This window comes from Littorina saxatilis, linkage group LG17, assembly GCF_037325665.1.
Source record: "Littorina saxatilis isolate snail1 linkage group LG17, US_GU_Lsax_2.0, whole genome shotgun sequence".
Classification (NCBI taxonomy): domain Eukaryota; kingdom Metazoa; phylum Mollusca; class Gastropoda; order Littorinimorpha; family Littorinidae; genus Littorina; species Littorina saxatilis.
In genome coordinates this window covers 51,178,546-51,197,527 of record NC_090261.1, presented here as the reverse complement: position 1 = coordinate 51,197,527, position 18,982 = coordinate 51,178,546, and the positions used below count along the sequence as shown (strand labels likewise).

At 43.0% G+C, this 18,982-nt stretch overlaps 1 protein-coding gene across 3 annotated transcripts in view; it reads right to left on the bottom strand.

Annotated features, from left to right (window-relative positions):
- Positions 1–160: 160 nt before the first annotated feature.
- The window catches only part of LOC138953809 (ribosomal protein S6 kinase alpha-5-like), a 103,357-nt gene continuing 84,535 nt past the window's right edge, over positions 161–18,982 (bottom strand). For all 3 annotated transcript variants that reach the window (XM_070325745.1, XM_070325744.1, XM_070325746.1), the window contains exons 2-11: positions 16,826–17,113; positions 16,229–16,455; positions 15,359–15,439; positions 14,634–14,885; positions 12,974–13,135; positions 12,487–12,606; positions 10,163–10,387; positions 9,227–9,397; positions 7,639–7,866; positions 161–5,353 (exon numbers count right to left, since the gene is read on the bottom strand). In XM_070325745.1, the coding sequence (XP_070181846.1) occupies positions 4,370–5,353; positions 7,639–7,866; positions 9,227–9,397; positions 10,163–10,387; positions 12,487–12,606; positions 12,974–13,135; positions 14,634–14,885; positions 15,359–15,439; positions 16,229–16,455; positions 16,826–17,113 (2,738 nt within the window). In that variant the 3' untranslated portion in view covers positions 161–4,369. The remainder of the gene's footprint in view (positions 5,354–7,638; positions 7,867–9,226; positions 9,398–10,162; positions 10,388–12,486; positions 12,607–12,973; positions 13,136–14,633; positions 14,886–15,358; positions 15,440–16,228; positions 16,456–16,825; positions 17,114–18,982) is intronic.

Below are 18,982 nucleotides of genomic sequence, written 5' to 3'. Positions count from 1 at the left end.
GATATAATTAATCTATAGCCCTTTTCACAAACGGAAGAATCAACTAACATATTCTGCTGTAGAGAAGAGTTTCATAACTCCTTTATGTAAAACTAATCGTTTAACCTTTCCTGTTGCACTACAACTCACCACTACTTGTAAGGGGTGGTGGGTTGGGGGGGGGGGGAGGGGGGTTTGGGTATGGGTGGGGGTGAGGGGTGAGTAGGGCTTTGCTGATGGCGTTTCTTTGTTTTTCTTTAGCGTACAAATAATGCACAGCCACAGCACCCACAAAGCAAGGAGCGTTGTCACAGCTGACACACAATACTGAAATATTTCCTCAGGAAAACGCATTCATCGACCAAGACCAGATAAATAAGTTAGAACAGAAATGATATTGCACTCAGATCATGCTTGATACATACTGACTATCTACAGCAGCTAGTTCCTTCATTCTGGCAAACAAAAGAATTAAGATTCCCTAAAAACTGAAAAGATTCCGATATCTCAAGAACATAATGGATGTAGACAAAATATGTCTTCACTGTGTTAAATCTATTCTCAAATGTTAAGTAATATCACAATAGGAATCTCCGACTTTCTTCCTCCTTATACCATTCTGATGTCATTATGCTAATAAATAAATCATACAAATGGCATGCTTCTTTTGGGGTTCCTCTCTTGTAAAATCATCAACCATAAAATGTCATCATCTTTGAGTAACATATATACAAATATTATAACTCATTTCAATCAAGACCGACGAAGGGAAGAAAAAATATTGAGCAAAGGAAAGTAAAAGGGCAAAGGTAGTCGGGGAAAGAGATGAAAACGGTGGGGGTAGGGAGTGGGCGAGATAATTATCATTAACTAACTTCATTTTAAATACCAAATGCATGTAAACACCCTCCAAAAGAACTTGGCTTATCAAAACACGCACATGATTATTTTCATGATTTAAAATTGTAGATCTTGAGTAAACAAATTTTTGCGTAATTATTTTATTGAATCATATCTAATCATTGTTAACTTTAAAACTTGATGTTTCCATGTTTGTTTGTTTTTAACTATGTTTCCATGTTTACAATGTAAATATCTTTCTGCAGAGAAATTTAGAAAAGAAGACCAACATGATTTTCAAAACCTTTGATGACAATGAAGGTTTTTGTTTTTTTCAGAACATATGTACAGATTAAAAAAGAGACTGGAACAGGCTTGGGCCACAAACAAAAATGAGTCCCATCACTCATAAATCCTCATTTGACTTAAAAAGACTCAGTTCATTCCAATCAGTCGCAAATTAATGTTACTCACACACAAATCACTTGGCATCATTTTCAAGGCAGTGAGGGTACAGCGTTCTTTATGCTCAATGGTGTTCATCAATTATTGTGTTGTATGGTCAAAATAGGGGCGGTAAGACACAACTAGGGACAAAAAGTATTCAACTTTAAGGTGCCAGCCTGGCTGTACGCAACTAAATGACAACATGGATGTGCTTTTAAGCAAAGAATTATACTTGGTTTTACAAGCAATGAGACAAATTATTTGACTAGTTCTCTGCTTCTAATAGTAATATAAAGCAAAAAGAATGTGTATTTACAATCATGGAAAAAGTACATCATGTAGCCCACTTTATGCCAGTTACTTCAAGTACAACAAACACCTTCCTTTTACAAATTTGTCCATGCACTACAAGTATTTCCATTTTTTAAAAAGTCAGTGAAAGGCATAACAATTCATAGAATATAAGTTCTGCCAGTCAGAAAGACGTTCATAGCAAATATATGAAAATGAGAGTGCTGTTTGTTTAAGAAATTGCTGCCAAATATGTTGTATATATATTCACAAGAGAGAAACTCAAGTTCACAATTTATACTTTCAATGACTTTAAAAAAATTGATGCCAGCCGTTCTTTTCTTCTGCTGGGTATTTTACAGAAGACAGTGCCTTTTCGTGAGTGCAGCCTCTCTGATTGTGACAGGCAGATATGATATGAGTCTTTATTTTTCAAAATACTATTCACTCTGATTAAGCTACAAAGCTGAAAATACAGAATGATAAGAAAGAAAAATATAAGATAGAGTACATACTTTTTTTCTCTTATCTGACCAAACCTACAAAGTTTATCTTTGTTTCAATCAATCATGCACGTCATGTATTTACACAAGGATATGTTAATCGTACACCAAGATTTACACACTGCATTCTTCATTCTCCAACTGAAAATATTGTTTTTCTCCAGACAAAGATTCTTTCAGTACACATCAAAACTGAACATATCATATTATCTGATTTCCACTGCTTTCACTTTTGACACGTAGAAATCCTTCGCAATTCAGCAAGTTCAGTTGTTCTTGTTGCAATTTCCTAATCCGATCCTTCCATAAAATGAATCATTGAATAAACTGCCATCATCATTCAGTCCTTCCATCAGATCATCTTGGCAAAATGGAATGCTTTAAGTCTTTTCTTTGTTTTCTTTGTCACAGTCTTTGTTTTCTTTGTCACACGTTGAATGCTATTACACACATTTGCCTGAGAATTCACTATCTCTCTCCATCCCAGGGTTATTTTCCTTGGGGTGATGTCGAGATATATCTTTGAGCGCCGACCGAATCAATGAAAGTTGTTCAGGCCAGTCACCCATACTGCCCGTATAATTGTACGTTCTAAAAGCTAGCGATTGTTCAAGTCAGAATGTATTTAAACTGATAATTAATTGCCCATCATACAGTCTTAGCAGTCTGAGAACTCTTCACTATTTTTCAAACTCAGAATCTGTCTCTTTATCAAATTCACCTACATTGTACTTGGTACAAGTTTCCGGTTGTTCAACTCAAGATAGAACCGGTACTTTTTTTTAATTTTTATATTTTTTTGTAACATTTTTTAATTTTTTTATATTTTTTTAGAACCGGTTCTTATACAAACAGAGAAACGCACTGACACCTAACAATAAACATATTATCTGACTAGATGATTACCTGCTTCGCCGGGTGGATCGCGAGACGGAGTATGCAGCGTGGCGGTTCGCCGGCTTAGAGCACGTGTTGACGTGATTGACGCCACACGAAGGAAGGGAGATAAACGCGCAAAACACTGGAGAAGATAAGGAAGAGTTACTGGGAATGGATCTACAGAAAAACCAAAATACGTTCACCGCGCCGCGCTTAGAGCACGTGTTGAAAATTTTCATCGACCAGATTGTGTCCGGGGTCTACCTGAATGTGCCCACCAAATTTGAAGCAGATCCATCGAGAACTTTGGCCGTGCATCGCGAAGTGACAGACAGACAGACAGACAGACACACACAAGCCGTATATAGATATAGATAGATAGATGTATTTAAACAAACATAATCCCCCCTTTTAAAGCACCTGCACTCTTTCTATTTTCAGACCTTATCTTTTTTGTGGGTCTAAGAAGAGAGAAATAACTTTGCCCTGCACGCCTCTATGACAGTCTGGCTGTCCTGTCCTGTCCTGTCCTGTCCTGCCCTGCACGCCTCTATGACAGTCTGGCTGTCCTGTCCTGTCCTGCCATTCCTCCTTTCAGTTCACTTCTCTGTCCATTTTCCACAGAAATCGCTCTGACTTTGTAATGCCTGTCTAGTGCAATCCCTCTACTTCAAGCAAGACAAAACTTAACCTTGGGAGACAGAACTCACCCTAATGCATTTAGTTCGTCATGAACAGCGCAAGGTATCTAAACGATTCCTCACAGTAAACATTTGGCATCTGTCCACATGTGAAAGTTGGCCAATTCAGGGAATCAGAGGTATCAGAGTAACATGTCTATAACGTCCGCATCTGTTGATTCTTCCCAAAGGAATTCACACACTGTATCTTAAGGTGACACAGAGGTGTGTTGGAAAAAACACACGACATCACAGGCATTTCTCAGTGCTGAGAACAGCGACGGTTCTTTCTGGTATTTTAATTTTTTCACAGGAAGCGGACGCTTGAGCTAGACACCACAGGCATTTCTCAGTGCTGAGAACAGATACGGTTCTTTCTGGTATTTTAATTTTTTCACAGGAAGCGGACGCTTGAGCTGCCATAATCTCAATTATGGTTTGTCAGTGACTATGAAGCAGCTTGTTCAGTACTGCAGCTTGTTCAGTACTGCAGCTTGTTCAGTACTGCAGCTTGTTCAGTACTGCAGCTTGTTCACTACTGCAGCTTGTTCACTACTGCAGCTTGTTCACTACTGCTGGCTACTTCAGTAGTTTCCCAGCCAAAGTCGATATTTGCAAGTACAGACTTCTGTACGATACATCACAATCCGCAATGGTATGTTCTGAAAACTCCTCATGAACGCACACACACTCACAGACGTCCTCCACTTGAAGCTTTTCTCACACACCCAAGTACGTTATCACATCACATCAGTCATCGATAACAATTGTGTCCGTGCTATTTCGCAAAACTTTCACACGCTTGTTATTGTTGGTGGGGCTGTCTTGCGATACAAACAGATTGGAGCTGCCCGTAATCACACAGTCATCATCATCATCCTCCTCCTCCTCCTCCTCCTCCTCTTCATCCTCATCCTCTTCTTCATTGAATGTCATGTCGAGTTTTCTCTTGGTGCCGTGCGGGGGGCTAGACAGCTCACTGGGGGGAGCGTCTACGCTGGAGGAGGTGGAGGGAATGACGGGCATGTCGGAGTCCTGCGAGTCTATCACCTCCACGCTGGCCGCCAGACACGTCTCGTTCACCACATGTGTGTCAGCGGCGACGGGCGCGGAAGTGGCCAGAGGGGAAACCCCGATGTCCACATTACGCTGGTAGGGGGACGCCCTACTGGGCATGAACCCCGTGCTGGCACCCGAGCCAGACGACGCGATCGAGGTGTTCGAGAAAGTCCTTACAGGCGACCGATGCACGGGGGACTGAGCTACACCCCCTGACGATCCAGTGGATCCTGAGTGGTTGGAGTCTGAGGAGGAGCTGCGATTGTCCATAGAGTTTTTCTTCAGCCTGCGTCGCTTGGCTAAGGGAGCGGAGGACACGTCCAGCAGTCTCAGCCCCTGCTTGGTAGCCAGGTTGAAGGCTTCCCATGTGGCGCTCAGCTGGGAGTTGACGGTGGCGCTGCACGTCGACAGTACGCCTGGCGTACGGAGCGGGGTCTGCGCCACCAGGGATGCTTTCTTCAGCCAGGGGTGTTTTAGCAACTCCACCATCCCAAAACGCTTGGATGGCTCGACGGTCAGCAGGCCCTGGATCAGGTGCTTGGCGCTGTCGGACACCGCCTGCCACTCAGGGCCCGACAGGATGAACTTGCCGCCGCAGATCTTCTTCATGATGTTGTCCGCTGTCTCTTCCTGCCCCTGGTCCTGGAATGGAGCGCGGCCTGACAGCATGGTGTACTGTTACAGAAAATAAAGAAGGATGCGTTTAGTAAGTTCACTGAATCTTTCTGTCTCTCTCTCACTTTTCCCTCTCTTAATGCTGGAAACAAACTTGCATCGCTCTCAAATAGGGTAAGGGTATCTAATTCCGACCCGATTGAGATCATTGTTTTATTCTCAAGGCTCTAAATCCTAAAGTTTAGCAAGTACGTCTTGTCTGGTAAGACCGGCGTTTTCCTTACGCAATTCTTGTTTTAAATAGGTGCCCGTGTCGTTACTTTACGTTATTAAAGAAGCGTTTGTCGGTAAATATTGGAGGTATGTGTGGGAACCTAAATCCGACCGGGGGGTATCTAAATCCGACCGAAATCTACTCGGAAGTAAATGACAGTAAACGTAATGTTTCTCTCCGGCTTGTTTTGATCGTGTAGTTGGAGTAATGATCGTCCAGGATGAGGTGTTTGTGAATATCAAATCTCTTCTGTCCTTTTTCTGTCATCCCAACAAATATTGCTTGTTCCTAGATCTATCTATATGAATCAAGGTCATGTGATAAAGGCTAAATACGATTCTGTCAATTTTCTCTTACACCCAGCGTGGGCACACACACACACTAACACGCACGGAAACGCACACACTACACACACAAACACACAACTTCGTGACTTTCGTTGAGCGAAACACTCTATTACTATTACTGAGGCTTACATGCTCGCAAACACTGACAAGCGCCTATCCACGCACTTGCGATGTTGGTGTCGATTCATCAGTTTAGCAAGACAAGAGCGCGCGCACCTGTCATGAAGTGGATGGAGTGGTTGCGGCTTTTACTTTATCAAAACAAGATTCACTGGACATTATAAATACACAATCTGATACCTTCCCGTGTTCAAACGATTTTTCAAGTCACAAACGTTAACAATCAATGATTTTAAAGGGATTTTGTACAGCGTTTTACATTCTCTGCGAGGTGGTCGGATTTAGATACCCTATCAAAAACTGGGTATCTAAATCCGACCGATCAGATTTTCTCCTTTTCGATTAAAAAGTGCCAGAAGACTTAGTCCGAACTATCAAAATACACTTCCAAAAACACTTAGTAACATCCATTTCAATCAAACAGAACTCTGTTCATCCAGTTTTATGACCTTTTTGTAAAAAACGTATGACGTACTTTTTTGCTACAAAGTTGGAATTTCGCTCTGCGGGGGATCTGACGAAGCAAACGACACAAGGCAAATTTTCGCGCCGCGGAGCCGATGACGCAAATCAACTCTCGTGACAAAACGATTGGTCCGTAAAGTCGCGTCATCAACCTGTTCATGACCGGCCTTCGTCGAAGATTGCTTGGCCAAAATTTCAATCAATTTGACTAGGTGGCCGAGTGGTAACGCACTTGCGCTCGGAAGCGAGAGGTTGCGTGTTCAGGCCTGGGTCAGGCCGCAATTTTCTCCCCCCTTTCCTAACCTAGGTGGTGGGTTCAAGTGCTAGTCTTTCGGATGAGACGAAAAACCGAGGTCCCTTCGTGTACACTACATTGGGGTGTGCACGTTAAAGATCCCACGATTGACAAAAAGGGTCTTTCCTGGCAAAATTGTATAGGCATAGATAAAAATGTCCATCAAATACCCGTGGGACTTGGAATAAAGTAAAAAATTCCATCTCACAGGGCATTAAGTCTCAGGGCTAAGAAACATGAAAACATGCATGCAGGAAAAAATAAATAAAAAAAGGGAAGCGCTGTATACTGTATGGCAGCTCGCTTTCCCCAGGGAGAAAGCAGCCCGAATTTCCATGAGGGTAACCTCACTGGACTATAAATCTTATCCAATCCAATACATCCAATCCAATTGAAAAATGAGGGTGTGACAGTGCCGCCTCAACTTTTACAAAAAGCCGGATATGACGTCATCAAAGGTATATATCGAAAAAAAGAAAAAAACGTCCGGGGATATCATTCCCAGGAACTCTCATGTAAAATGTCATAAAGATCAGTCCAGTAGTTTGGTCTGAATCGCTCTACACACACACACGCACAGACAGACAGACACACACACACACACACATACACCACGACCCTCGTCTCGATTCCCCCTCTTTGTTAAAACATTTAGTCAAAACTTGACTAAATGTAAAAACCAACCAACCTCTTAAAGTATTTGGTTTTTTTAGCTTTTATCTACCCTCTTACTCCCTCCCGCACCTCCCCCCCGACCATCCCCACCCCCATACCACAACCACAACCACATTCACACACACCACCAACTCACAAAAAGAACCCTCAATCCAGAAAGCGAACTAACCAGAATGACTCCAAGACTCCAGAGATCACAAGAAGCATCATAACCAGAAGAGTTGATGCCGCCCCGGGCAGCGCTGATGTGCCGTAGCTGACTCAGCACCTCCGGGGCGGAGTAGGGGAGGGAGAAACAGGGCGTCTTGAGCATCTGGCTCTCCGGCAGCAAGGTAGCAAAGCCAAAGTCCACCACCTTGATCTCCGCCCCCTCCTTCTTGCTCTCAAAGATCAGGTTCTGTAATGAAGAACAAGTCGCGTAAGGCGAAATTACTACATTTAGTCAAGCTGTGGAACTCACAGAATGAAACTGAACGCACTGCATTTTTTCACAAGGACCGTAGTCCGCCGCTTGTGCATAACGGAGTGAAACTGACGAGCCTGTTCAGCGCGGTAGTATAGTGGTTTCGCTGTGCTGCATAGAACGCTTTTCTGTACCTTTTTATATATATTTTTTTTTAAACAGTTTTTTTTATTCAGTTGCATAAATACAAAGCCTTAATTGAAAGTTGTAATTAAGGGAGCACAACAAGATAAACTTATAAATGTGCTCTTAGAAACAACTGTACCTCTCTTCGTTTTAACTTTGTGAGCGTGTTTTTAATCCAAACATATCATATCTATATGTTTTTGGAATCAGGAACCGACAAGGAATAAGATGAAATTGTTTTTAAATCGATTTCGGAAATCTAATTTTAATCATAATTTTTATATTTTTAATTTTCAGTGCTTGTTTTTAATCCAAATATAACATATGTATATGTTTTTGGAATCAGGAAATGATGTAGAATAAGATAAACGTAAATTTGGAACGTTTTATATAATAAAAAAATGTATTACAATTTTCAGATTTTTAATGACCAAAGTCATTAATTAATTTGTAAGCCACCAAGCTGAAATGCAATACCGAAGTCCGGCCTTCGTCGAAGATTGCTTTACAAAAATTTCAATCAATTTGATTGAAAAATGAGGGTGTGACAGTGCCGCCTCACCTTTTACAAAAAGCCGGATATGACGTCATCAAAAGTATTTATCGAAAAAAAGAAAAAAACCTCCGGGGATATCATTCCCAGGAACTCTCATGTCAAATTTCATAAAGATCGGTCCAGTAGTTTGGTCTGAATCGCTCTACACACACACACGCACAGACACAATCGCTCTACACACACGCACAGACACACACACACACACACACACATACACCACGACCCTCGTCTCGATTCCCCTATGTTAAAACATTTAGTCAAAACTTGACTAAATGTAAAAAGCAAGTTAAAAAAATTGAACATTGGTAACAACTGATAAATGGTACCTGCAGCAAAATTAAGCATAAATCTAAGAGATTTTGAGATTTTGAGAAAATATTTCCACATTTATAGGGGAACTTGCAGATTTGCCCAAATTCAACAGGATTCAAGGGTGTCGAAAATGACTCTCAGAATTTCAGATGTGTAGAGATACAAAGAAGAAGAAAAAAAGAGAAAGAGTGCGACACCCATGACTTTTGGTTACAAGCAAAGAACAGGTGAAAAGAAGAATACATCTCTCAACACACACACCCCCCCCCCCCCCCCCCCCCAAACAAAGACAGCACTCACCTCAGGTTTGAGGTCGCGGTGCACGACCCCTCTGGTGTGCATGAAGTCGACAGCTCGCACCAGCTTGTTCATGATGTCGCTGGCCTCGATCTCTGTGAAGAATTTGCGCTGCTTGATACGCATCAGCAGTTCTCCCCCCTCCAACAGCTCCATCACCAGGTACACGTGATACTGAAATGACATGAACAAAAACATTCATTGATTTGACCAAAACAACCCACTTTATTACAACATACATGTGAGACAGAAACTACAGGAATGAAAAAGTTAATTGATTTGACCGTAACAACACTCTTATGTTTTCATTGGAACATACACATGTAGTTGAAACAAAAAGAACATGAAAGCTGATTTGACAGTAATGACAAGCACATAGAAGTTGATTTGATAGTAATGACATAAACACAGAAGTTGATATGACTGTGGCAAGAATTAAGATAGAAGTTGATTGACCGAGATAACACCCTTGTCCAAGTTAAATTCAATAATTTTGAGTGCTGAAACATGAACAAGATAACCACAAAATAAGCCAGACTCAAAACGTGCCAATGATTCCTGCGAGTGAAGTAACAATTGCACAATCCAAACAGCATAATTATCCTGTTCATCATCTGAATGTCTCACACAATGCTAAAGCCTGGAATGAATTGGGCAAAGTTGACATCACAAAGTCTACTTCACCAAGCTCACTGCAGCAAGCTTCGGCATTGAATTTTCTGTCAAAAGACTTTGCAAAGCCTCCAGAAAGTCAACTTCAGGCTTAGTTAATTAAGGAAGGCCTTGATTGTTTTTATTCCTCTGAAAGCAGCATATGGCTGCCTAAATGGTGGGGTAAAACCGGTCATACACGTAAAAATCCACTCGTGCAAAAAAAAAAACGAGTGTACGTCGGAGTTTCAGCCAACAAACGCAGGAGAAGAAGAAGATAGTTCTTACTTCGTCAGATAAGCACTCCACCAGGCCGACGATGTTGGGATGGTCCTGACACCGGGCCAACATGTGCACCTCCTGGCTGTAGTTGTTTTTGTGAATGCTGATGATTTTCACGGCGTACGCGATGCCCGTCAGCTTGTTGACGCACTTCCTGCAGATGGAGAACGACCCGTCCCCGAGCGCCGGGATTTTATGGTCCATGTCGTATTTCTGGAAGAACGGAGAGTTCTGAAAAGAAAGAAGAGTTATTTTGAAAAAGTGAAAGTATTTTACTTCACAATAAATTCTAGGTGTTCATCCTTTCATTATTATCTGTCTGTTTTTTTTTCACTTCAAAGATTGACAGGGTTCGTTTCATTTTGTTAAGCCTGATATTATTTGGGGGAAGCCCACTTAACAAAGCTAGCTGCCTGAAGCTTCGGCACTGAATTGTCAGTAAAAAGACTTCGCAGTCATTGTGAAGTCAACTTCAGGCTCAATTAAGGAAGACCTTATAAAGTCTTTCCATAATCTAACCTTTCTTTGTTTCTGATAGAACATTATTTTTATTCATCAGCTCCTTTCATGTGGAGTGTTTTCTGTGATGACATGGCTCCCTTTGGACCAGAAGTGTACAGACATTGCCCTTGTTTTGTTATCAACTAGTATGCTTTCATCATGTTAGCAGATACAGTGACATTAGATGTTGACACCTAGTTCTGCTTGTCCATGTTTAAGTTAGACCTCTGAGGGAGATCCCATGATCGGTGAGTCATCGGCGCTGCCACGTGTATTATCTACTAAAGTGTGGCGTTCATGAGGATGTGTATGTGCCTGTGTGTGTTGTACTAGAATAACGTATGCGTACATGGAATGACATTGCGGGTTACCTGAACATTGACAATGACGAAACAAAGATTGTGTGTGTGTGTGTGTGTGTGTGTGTGTGTGTGTGTGTGTGTGTGTGTGTGTGTGTGTGTGTGTGTGTGTGTGTGTGTGTGTGTGTGTGTGTGTGTGTGTGTGTGTGTGTGTGTGTGTGTGTGTGTGTGTGTGCGTGCGTGTGTGGGTGTGTGTGACCATGTTTGAATTTATTCGGATTTAGTTCTCTTTCCTTGTTTGTATTATGATTGTGTAAGTGTAAAGCGCTCTGGGCTCGTCACCACGAGGTTTACGCGCTATATAAGTAATCGTTATTATTATTATTATTATTATTTCCTGAGCATGCACACTGATACGCACAGACATAGAGACACATGCAGACACAGAAACACGCCATACACCCTTATACCAGGCCTGGGAATGAGTAAAAATGATTTGGGCGTACTGACGGGAAAATGTTGCATTTTAAGCATTTTTAAGGGCACACTCTTTTCTTACACAATTGGAAAAGGAGTTCGTCGTATTTACGACGAAAGGCGTATCATTCCCAGGCCTGATATACACAGAGAAATACTAAACCAACTCGGGTAAAACTGAAGGGATCAAATCAGAAGATGGACTCACAAAGACAAGGACAACCCCAAACATTCAACCAGACCTGATTACCACTAAAATTTCCTGGTGTACAAATGAGGTTAAAAATGTGTACAATCAGAATTTTAAGGTGTACAATTCGTACATTCTCGCGGTACACACTGTGCTTTATTCCCCCCTCAAACCCCATTATTTAAAGACTGTAAATACATGTAAGAAAGAATTTGTGCTGAAAGTAAATTAAAACTTTTTGTTGAAAAAAAACCCCATAATTATACTATTAGATATTTGAAAATGTGACACAAAACGAATGATAGAAAAACATAATTTTTATTTTTGACCTCTGAGGAAAATTTGCATCAGCTGCTGTCAGCAGTATTGAGTCAGCCCTTCATTTCTGTCACTGCACTGGTCAGTATTTTCTGGTCTCATACAGTCCTCTTTACACATTGCTTTCTAGGCTCACACAGTCCTCTTCAGACTTATATTTTTAACTCCTGAAGAACCCCATAATTAAGGTAGTCATGTTCCATCTTCACACAAAAACCCCTTCAGTGATGTACAGGAATATTCTCGATGGATTTTTTAAAAAAACAAATTTTTTTTGTTTTTTTTCGCGTATGATTTTAATGTCTGGCGTATAATCGTACAGCGGTCTTCAATTTCGTAAGATTGTACGCAAATTTCGTACAGTAACCAGGTCTGTTCAACATACACACCACACTTGGGAAAACACCAAAACAACTGACGCGAACCTTGAAGAGATCAGAACATAAGATGGACTCACAGAGACATGCAAGGACAACGTGCTCCACACACCCAAACATTCCACAAACACACCACACATGGGAAACACCGAAACAACTCACGCTTACCTTGAAGATATCAGTAGCGAAGACGGACTCGTCAGGCTGATTTTCTTTGCTGGGGTTCAGCAGATCGCAGCTAAACGTGTTGTCGGAGAAGATGACAGATGGCGCCACATAGGAGTAGCCCTGCACACACAGCAACCAATACATACAGCGTTGTTCCCTGGCATTGGTATTAGGCATACGTTTTGGATCTGACACATAAATGGTCTGATTCCTGGCAGGTACCCCGTCTGATTGTCCACATGTGGAGACAGATCGCTTGCTAGTGATTGGCCTGCAGGAAAGCATGCCTCATATTTTTTAAGAGTATTCACTCCTTTACAACAGATATATTATTACTACCGGCAGAGTTCATCTGAAATGTGTCTGGATGAAATTTTACTTAACTTTCAGACAATCTGGATGAAATTTTGCTCAATTTTGAGACAATGTTTAAAAAATTACATTCAATTTGATCTAATCCATACATGTATAGACTTTGACTGCTTACCTTGAACAGCCTATCGCCCATTTCAGGCGCGATAGCCGGGGACTCGGTAGCAGGCATCTTGGTGAAATCTTCGGAGAAGTTGCTGACATCCAGGTCATCCTTGATGGCTGGTTTGACAGGCGCTGGGATTTTTTTCTGGGCTAGGTCATCCCAGTTTAGACCCTGCGAACACAGTGACCGTCAAAATACTCAATCCTACTTCATTGCAAAATGGAAGAAGAAAAACAACCCAACTACATCTGAACTCAGAAAATCCTCTCAGCATGGTGGAATTTTGAAACAGGCAGTTAGAACAAATTAAAAACGAAAATCTATCTGGAAATTAAAACTGTGTAGAAACACACATTTTCCTGTGTTTTCAATACTGATAAGAACCAAAAAATCAGATTTTGAATTCAATGATACACTGTGACAAATACAGAAAGGTACCGTCAGTAAGACCTTCCCACCCTGCTCATAATTTCAGTCTCCATGCAAACATTTATCTCCCTTACCTTACAAGAGATTCGCCTGGAGTGAGACAATTCTACCTGCAGAATTGTTCAGACACTAACACTAAACTAGGTATAAGACGCCCCTTATGATTTCTTGGTCCAGACCCCCATTTTCTTCTAGCAACTGCTGGGAAAATTGTGAAAATCTCTGCTTCTGGCATAGCTTCATGCATTCACAATCACACCTTCCTTATAAGACAAGCATAGACAAAACTGTAAAAAAAAAACTCAAGTCGGGTTGTTATGGGTTGTGAAAGAGTATTGAGGCAAACTTTCCACACCTGCTTCTTGTCCGCGTGTTTCAGACACAAACCCCTCACTAGCGACTGGACCGGTACGGTTGGCCTAGTGGTAAGGCGTCCGCCCCGTGATCGGGAGGTCGTGGGTTCGAACCCCGGCCGGGTCATACCTAAGACTTTAAAATTGGCAATCTAGTGGCTGCTCCGCCTGGCGTCTGGCATTATGGGGTTAGTGCTAGGACTGGTTGGTCCGGTGTCAGAATAATGTGACTGGGTGAGACATGAAGCCTGTGCTGCGACTTCTGTCTTGTGTGTGGCGCACGTTATATGTCAAAGCAGCACCGCCCTGATATGGCTCTTCGTGGTCGGCTGGGCGTTAAGCAAACAAACAAACAAACTAGCGACTGGCCTATTGTCACACGGGAAAGTTTGTCTCAATTAAAGCAAGAGTATTCACTCTTGTACAACCCATACAAACCTGACAGGAGTTATTTCCAAACATCATCTTCTTCTTCTTCTGCGTACGTGGGCTGAAACTCCCACGTACACTCGTGTTTTTTGCACGAGTGGAATTTTACGTGTATGACCGTTTTTTACCCCGCCATTTAGGCAGCCATACGCCGTTTTCGGAGGAAGCATGCTGGGTATTTTCGTGTTTCTATAACCCACCGAACTCTGATATGGATTACAGGATCTTTTTCGTGCGCACTTGGTCTTGTGCTTGCGTGTACACACGGGGGTGTTCGGACACCGAGGAGAGTCTGCACACAAAGTTGACTCTGAGAAACAAATCTCTCGCCGAACGTGGGGACGAACTCACGCTGACAGCGGCCAACTGGATACAAATCCAGCGCGCTACCGACTGAGCTACATCCCCGCCCCAAACATCATCTATTCAGGCAGCAACTACTGTACTTTAACACTCACTCTGAACACTTTGTGTCGCTTGATCTCGTGAACACCTTTGGCTCCCAGGCGTCTGCTAGGATCCTTCACCATCAGTCTGCGGATGAAATCTTTCATTTCTGCCGAGAGATAGACGGGCATTTTGGGCTCGTTCCTCAGGATTCGGCGTGACACCTCAGTCTGCGTGTTCTCCTGGGCGTTTTCCGAGGAAAACGGAGACGTCCCGGTCAACAGCTCGTAGGAGAGAACTCCGAGGGACCACCAGTCTGCTGACTGTCAACAAAAATAGTTCCAGGGTCAACTTTTGGTTAAAGGATATGATAGCGATAGATTTGGAGGGGAGCGGGAGTGGGGAGGGGCGAGGTAGAGAAGATGGGGAGAAGGAAAGGGAAAAGGGAAACGTGGGAAAGGGAGTATGGGGAGTAGCGAGGGGGAATGGGAGAGGGGGAGGAGGGGGGGGGGGGGGGGGGGGGGGGGGGGGGGGGGGGTTGTTGAAAAAATAAAAAAGAATAACAAGAAAGAGTCAGTTGTTGTCTTGATAACCGAATATACCCAAGAGTGAGTTTTTTCAGTGACTTAATTAGTTTCAATGCAAGTGATTCTGAATGATTTCTTCTCCTGCGTCCATGGGCTGCAACTCGCATTTTCACTCATGTTTTGCACATGCAGGTATAACCGTCTTGTCCCCGCCACTGAATGATTCAAAGCTGGGAGCTATTGGATGAAACAAAATAGCAAGTACTCACGAAGTCATGGCCAGTGTTGCTCTTGATGATCTCCGGCGCCATGTACTCTATGGTGCCACAGAATGAGTAGGTACGGTGGACCTGAAAACAAGGCAGACACAGGTCAAATCACATTTTTGTCAACTGCTTCATGTCGTGTATTTTGAATAAAAGTGTGTTCAAAACACAAATCACATCTATAGTGCTAATAATAATTATTTCAGCAGAAAGCCTACTGGTGCATGTGATTTAAACAAAGCACACAAGTCAATACACATCGAATATGGTTACAGTGGAACCCCCCTTTTAAGACCCCCAATTTTAAGACTCCCTCCTTCCTGATTTTCTCAGATTTTTAGGTCTTAAAAGGGGGGTTCCACTGTACTGATTAATTTAAAAGTAGATGCATACCAGTAATTCAATTGTGCATGTCACATTCCATTTTACTGGGAATTTTTTTTTTTAACCAAAAACATCTAACATTACTCTGTGTATTTAATTTGTCCCCCCCCCCCCCCCCCCCCCCCCCCCCCCCACAATTTAAAAAGAGATGGTTGTCCTCACTCTTTGGTTCCACTTAAATGTCTTCCAGCATGAAACACTGAGCAGGGCATTGCAGATACAGTGGAAACCCACTTTTCAGACCCCCCCCCCCCCCCCCCCAATTAACGATTTCCTCCCTTTTAAGACCACGTTTTCTCCGATTTTCCGTTCAAAACCTATCGGAACATACCCCCTTTTTCAGACTCCCTCCTTTTCAAGACCTTATTTTCTGAGATTGTTTTAATGGAAGGTAAGTAAAAGGGTGACACACACACACACTCATGCACGCACGCACCCACCCACACACCCCCCCCACCCACACAAAAACACACGCTGACAGCACCATACCTTATCTGAAGGCAGGAACTCCTTGCTGAGGCCAAAGTCGGTGAGCACGATGTGTCCGGAGGAGTCCAGCAGGATGTTCTCCAGCTTGATATCTCTGTAGATGATGCCCAGCTTGTGCAGCGTCTCCAGGGCCAGCACCACCTCCCCGATGTAGATCCGTGCCTCATGTTCCTTGAAGTGGTCGCGGTTGTTCAGGTGCGTGAACATCTCTCCTCCGTTCACAAAGTCTGTGGGACAGTAATTGTGAAAGATGGTGAGATGTTCATCGAGGAATACAGTGTGGGTATGCAGGGCAAGGAAGTTCACATTGCACAATTAGGAAACAAGCCGGCTAATTTAGCTACGTTCTGCGCGCGCGCACACACACACACACAAACACACACTGTACTCTCTCACTCTCTCTTATGAACAAACGAGCATGAAAAAACATGCACACACCCTCATCCCCATTCACACACACACACACACACACAACATATGCACACACCTGCACACACACACGGCACTCTCTCACACTCTCTTATGAACAAACGAGCATGAAAAAACATGCACACACCCTCATCCCCATCCTAAACACACACACACTCATGTTCTTACCAAGGATTAAATTCAACTTGGAGTCTGTCTGGAATGCATAATGTAGAGTGACCAGGAATGGAGAGTCTCGTATAGACTCCAACACCTGTCTTTCTGTGATCGTATGCTCTGTGGTCTTGGACTTGTGAACGATGGACGCTTTCTTCAGTTGTTTCAGCGCGTAGAGCTTGCCATTGTCGGGACCCGTGACCTTTCGTGTGAGGAAGACTTTGCCGTAAGCGCCGGTGCCGAGGACACGTAGTAACTGAAAGTCGTTCATGCTGACGCGGTCCTTGCCTCGCATGTTCACTGCAACACAGAATTAAAAAAAAGATGTGAGACATTTTAAAAATAAAAACAAAACAAAAATATCCAGGCGTTTTGTTGGCTGCACAGTACAGCGAAGTGTTTTGTTCCGTCAATTCAATCTTTGGCTTGAAGAACTACCATGCACAATTTGACAAGCTGTATCCACTACTGTCAAACTAAAAATAAAATAAGGGGTATAAGGGGTACTTTTCAACTGAACATGTGCTGGCTCTCTAATGCAATGAACAGAATGGAAATGTTCAGAGCATATCAGTATCACTGTTACCTTCAAACACCCATGATAAAAGACTCTTTGTCTGTCTCCCCCCCCCCCCCCCCCCCCTCTCTCTCTCTCTCTCTCTCTGGTTCTTGCAAGCCATACTTGTACCTACTGTAGCACAGCATTCCGACAGCACTGCTACTAGCCTAGGCATACCTACACCTCTATATTCCTCACTGATTGCTTATTGATTGACAGGCCTCAGGTCTAAACCTGGACAGGAAAGGTAAGAGAGGCTTATGCCGGTCAGTAACCGCCTGCTCTACCACAGGGGTTTGACTTCCGTTCCCTTTGACAAGAGGGATCCGCATACCTAGAGGTTTGCGTCTCCCTGTTAAATATCCCAAAACACAAATGACATCTTCAACACAAGAATGCATGTTCTAGTGTAACCCTTGCACACTGCCAACACTGATGCAGGGTAAAATACATGATTTGTCAGCACGTACAACTCCTGCATAATACAATACGGTCTTCTGTCAAACACCTGTTCTTCACCCACATTTTTTCGAATCAGGCATGCTCTACTTCTGCGTTCAAATTAGGGCAGTCGAGCATAGCTGTAAGCTGGGATGGGAGTGGGGGGGGGGGGGGGGGTGGGATCGTCAAGAATGGTAACGATCATTGTTTATAGCCTTGCAATGAACAGAGTGGCATCTGTCGGCTGTAACCATGCGGTTACCGACCCGGCCTTGTGTCTCAGGCCTTGTGTGTGTGTGTGTGTGTTGTATGTAGGTGTGTGTGTGGTGTGTGTGTTTGTGTCGTTGCCCCCTGTGAAGTTCCTGTTGGAAATAAAATGAGTTCGGGGAAATGCAACGCCATCTGTTTCTGACTGTCTTCTGTTTATGTGTTATATTCCCGATGAACACATTTTTTTGAAAATAGAAGGCTCACTGTCTGTGACAGAGTTGTGGTAATTTTTCAAATCCCTGCGGAAGAAATAAAGCAAAGGGAGCGTCCTCTTTGTTTACACCTCAAATGAGGACTGTAAGTTTGTGTTAATGTTTATTTTCACACCTGTGGGATTGATTGATTGATTGATTGATTGATTGGTGTGTGTGTGTGTGTGTGTGTGTGTGTGTGTGTGTGTGTGTTGTGTGTGTGTGTTGTTTGTGTGTGCGTGTGTGTGTGTGTGTGTTGTGTGTGTGTGTGTGTGTGTGTGTTGTGTGTGTGTGTGAGTGCGTACGTTTGTGACTCGAGTTCTTTTATTAACGAGCCTTCAAGCCTCGGGTCGGTGACCTTCTAAGTTGAATGTGTGTCAGTGTCATTGTTTCTCTCTCTCTCTCTCTCTCTCTCTCTCTCTCTCTCTCTCTCTCTCTCTCTCTCTCTTGAAAAAGTTAGACTCTCTCTCTCTCTCTCTCTCTCTCTCTCTCTCTCTCTCTCTCTCTCTCTCCAAAAAAACGTTTGTTTCCACCCTGACAACCCTTCTGCCTATACGGGGCAGACCTGTTTAGTCCCAAAACTTGACAAGAGTAATGGTCAAGTAAACAATAGTAATCTGATGACCAAAATAGTAACCCAGTGGTTGCAAACGCTGACCGTGATTAGCAACACAAACCGAATTTGAAGCACATCTAAAAAAATCGTAG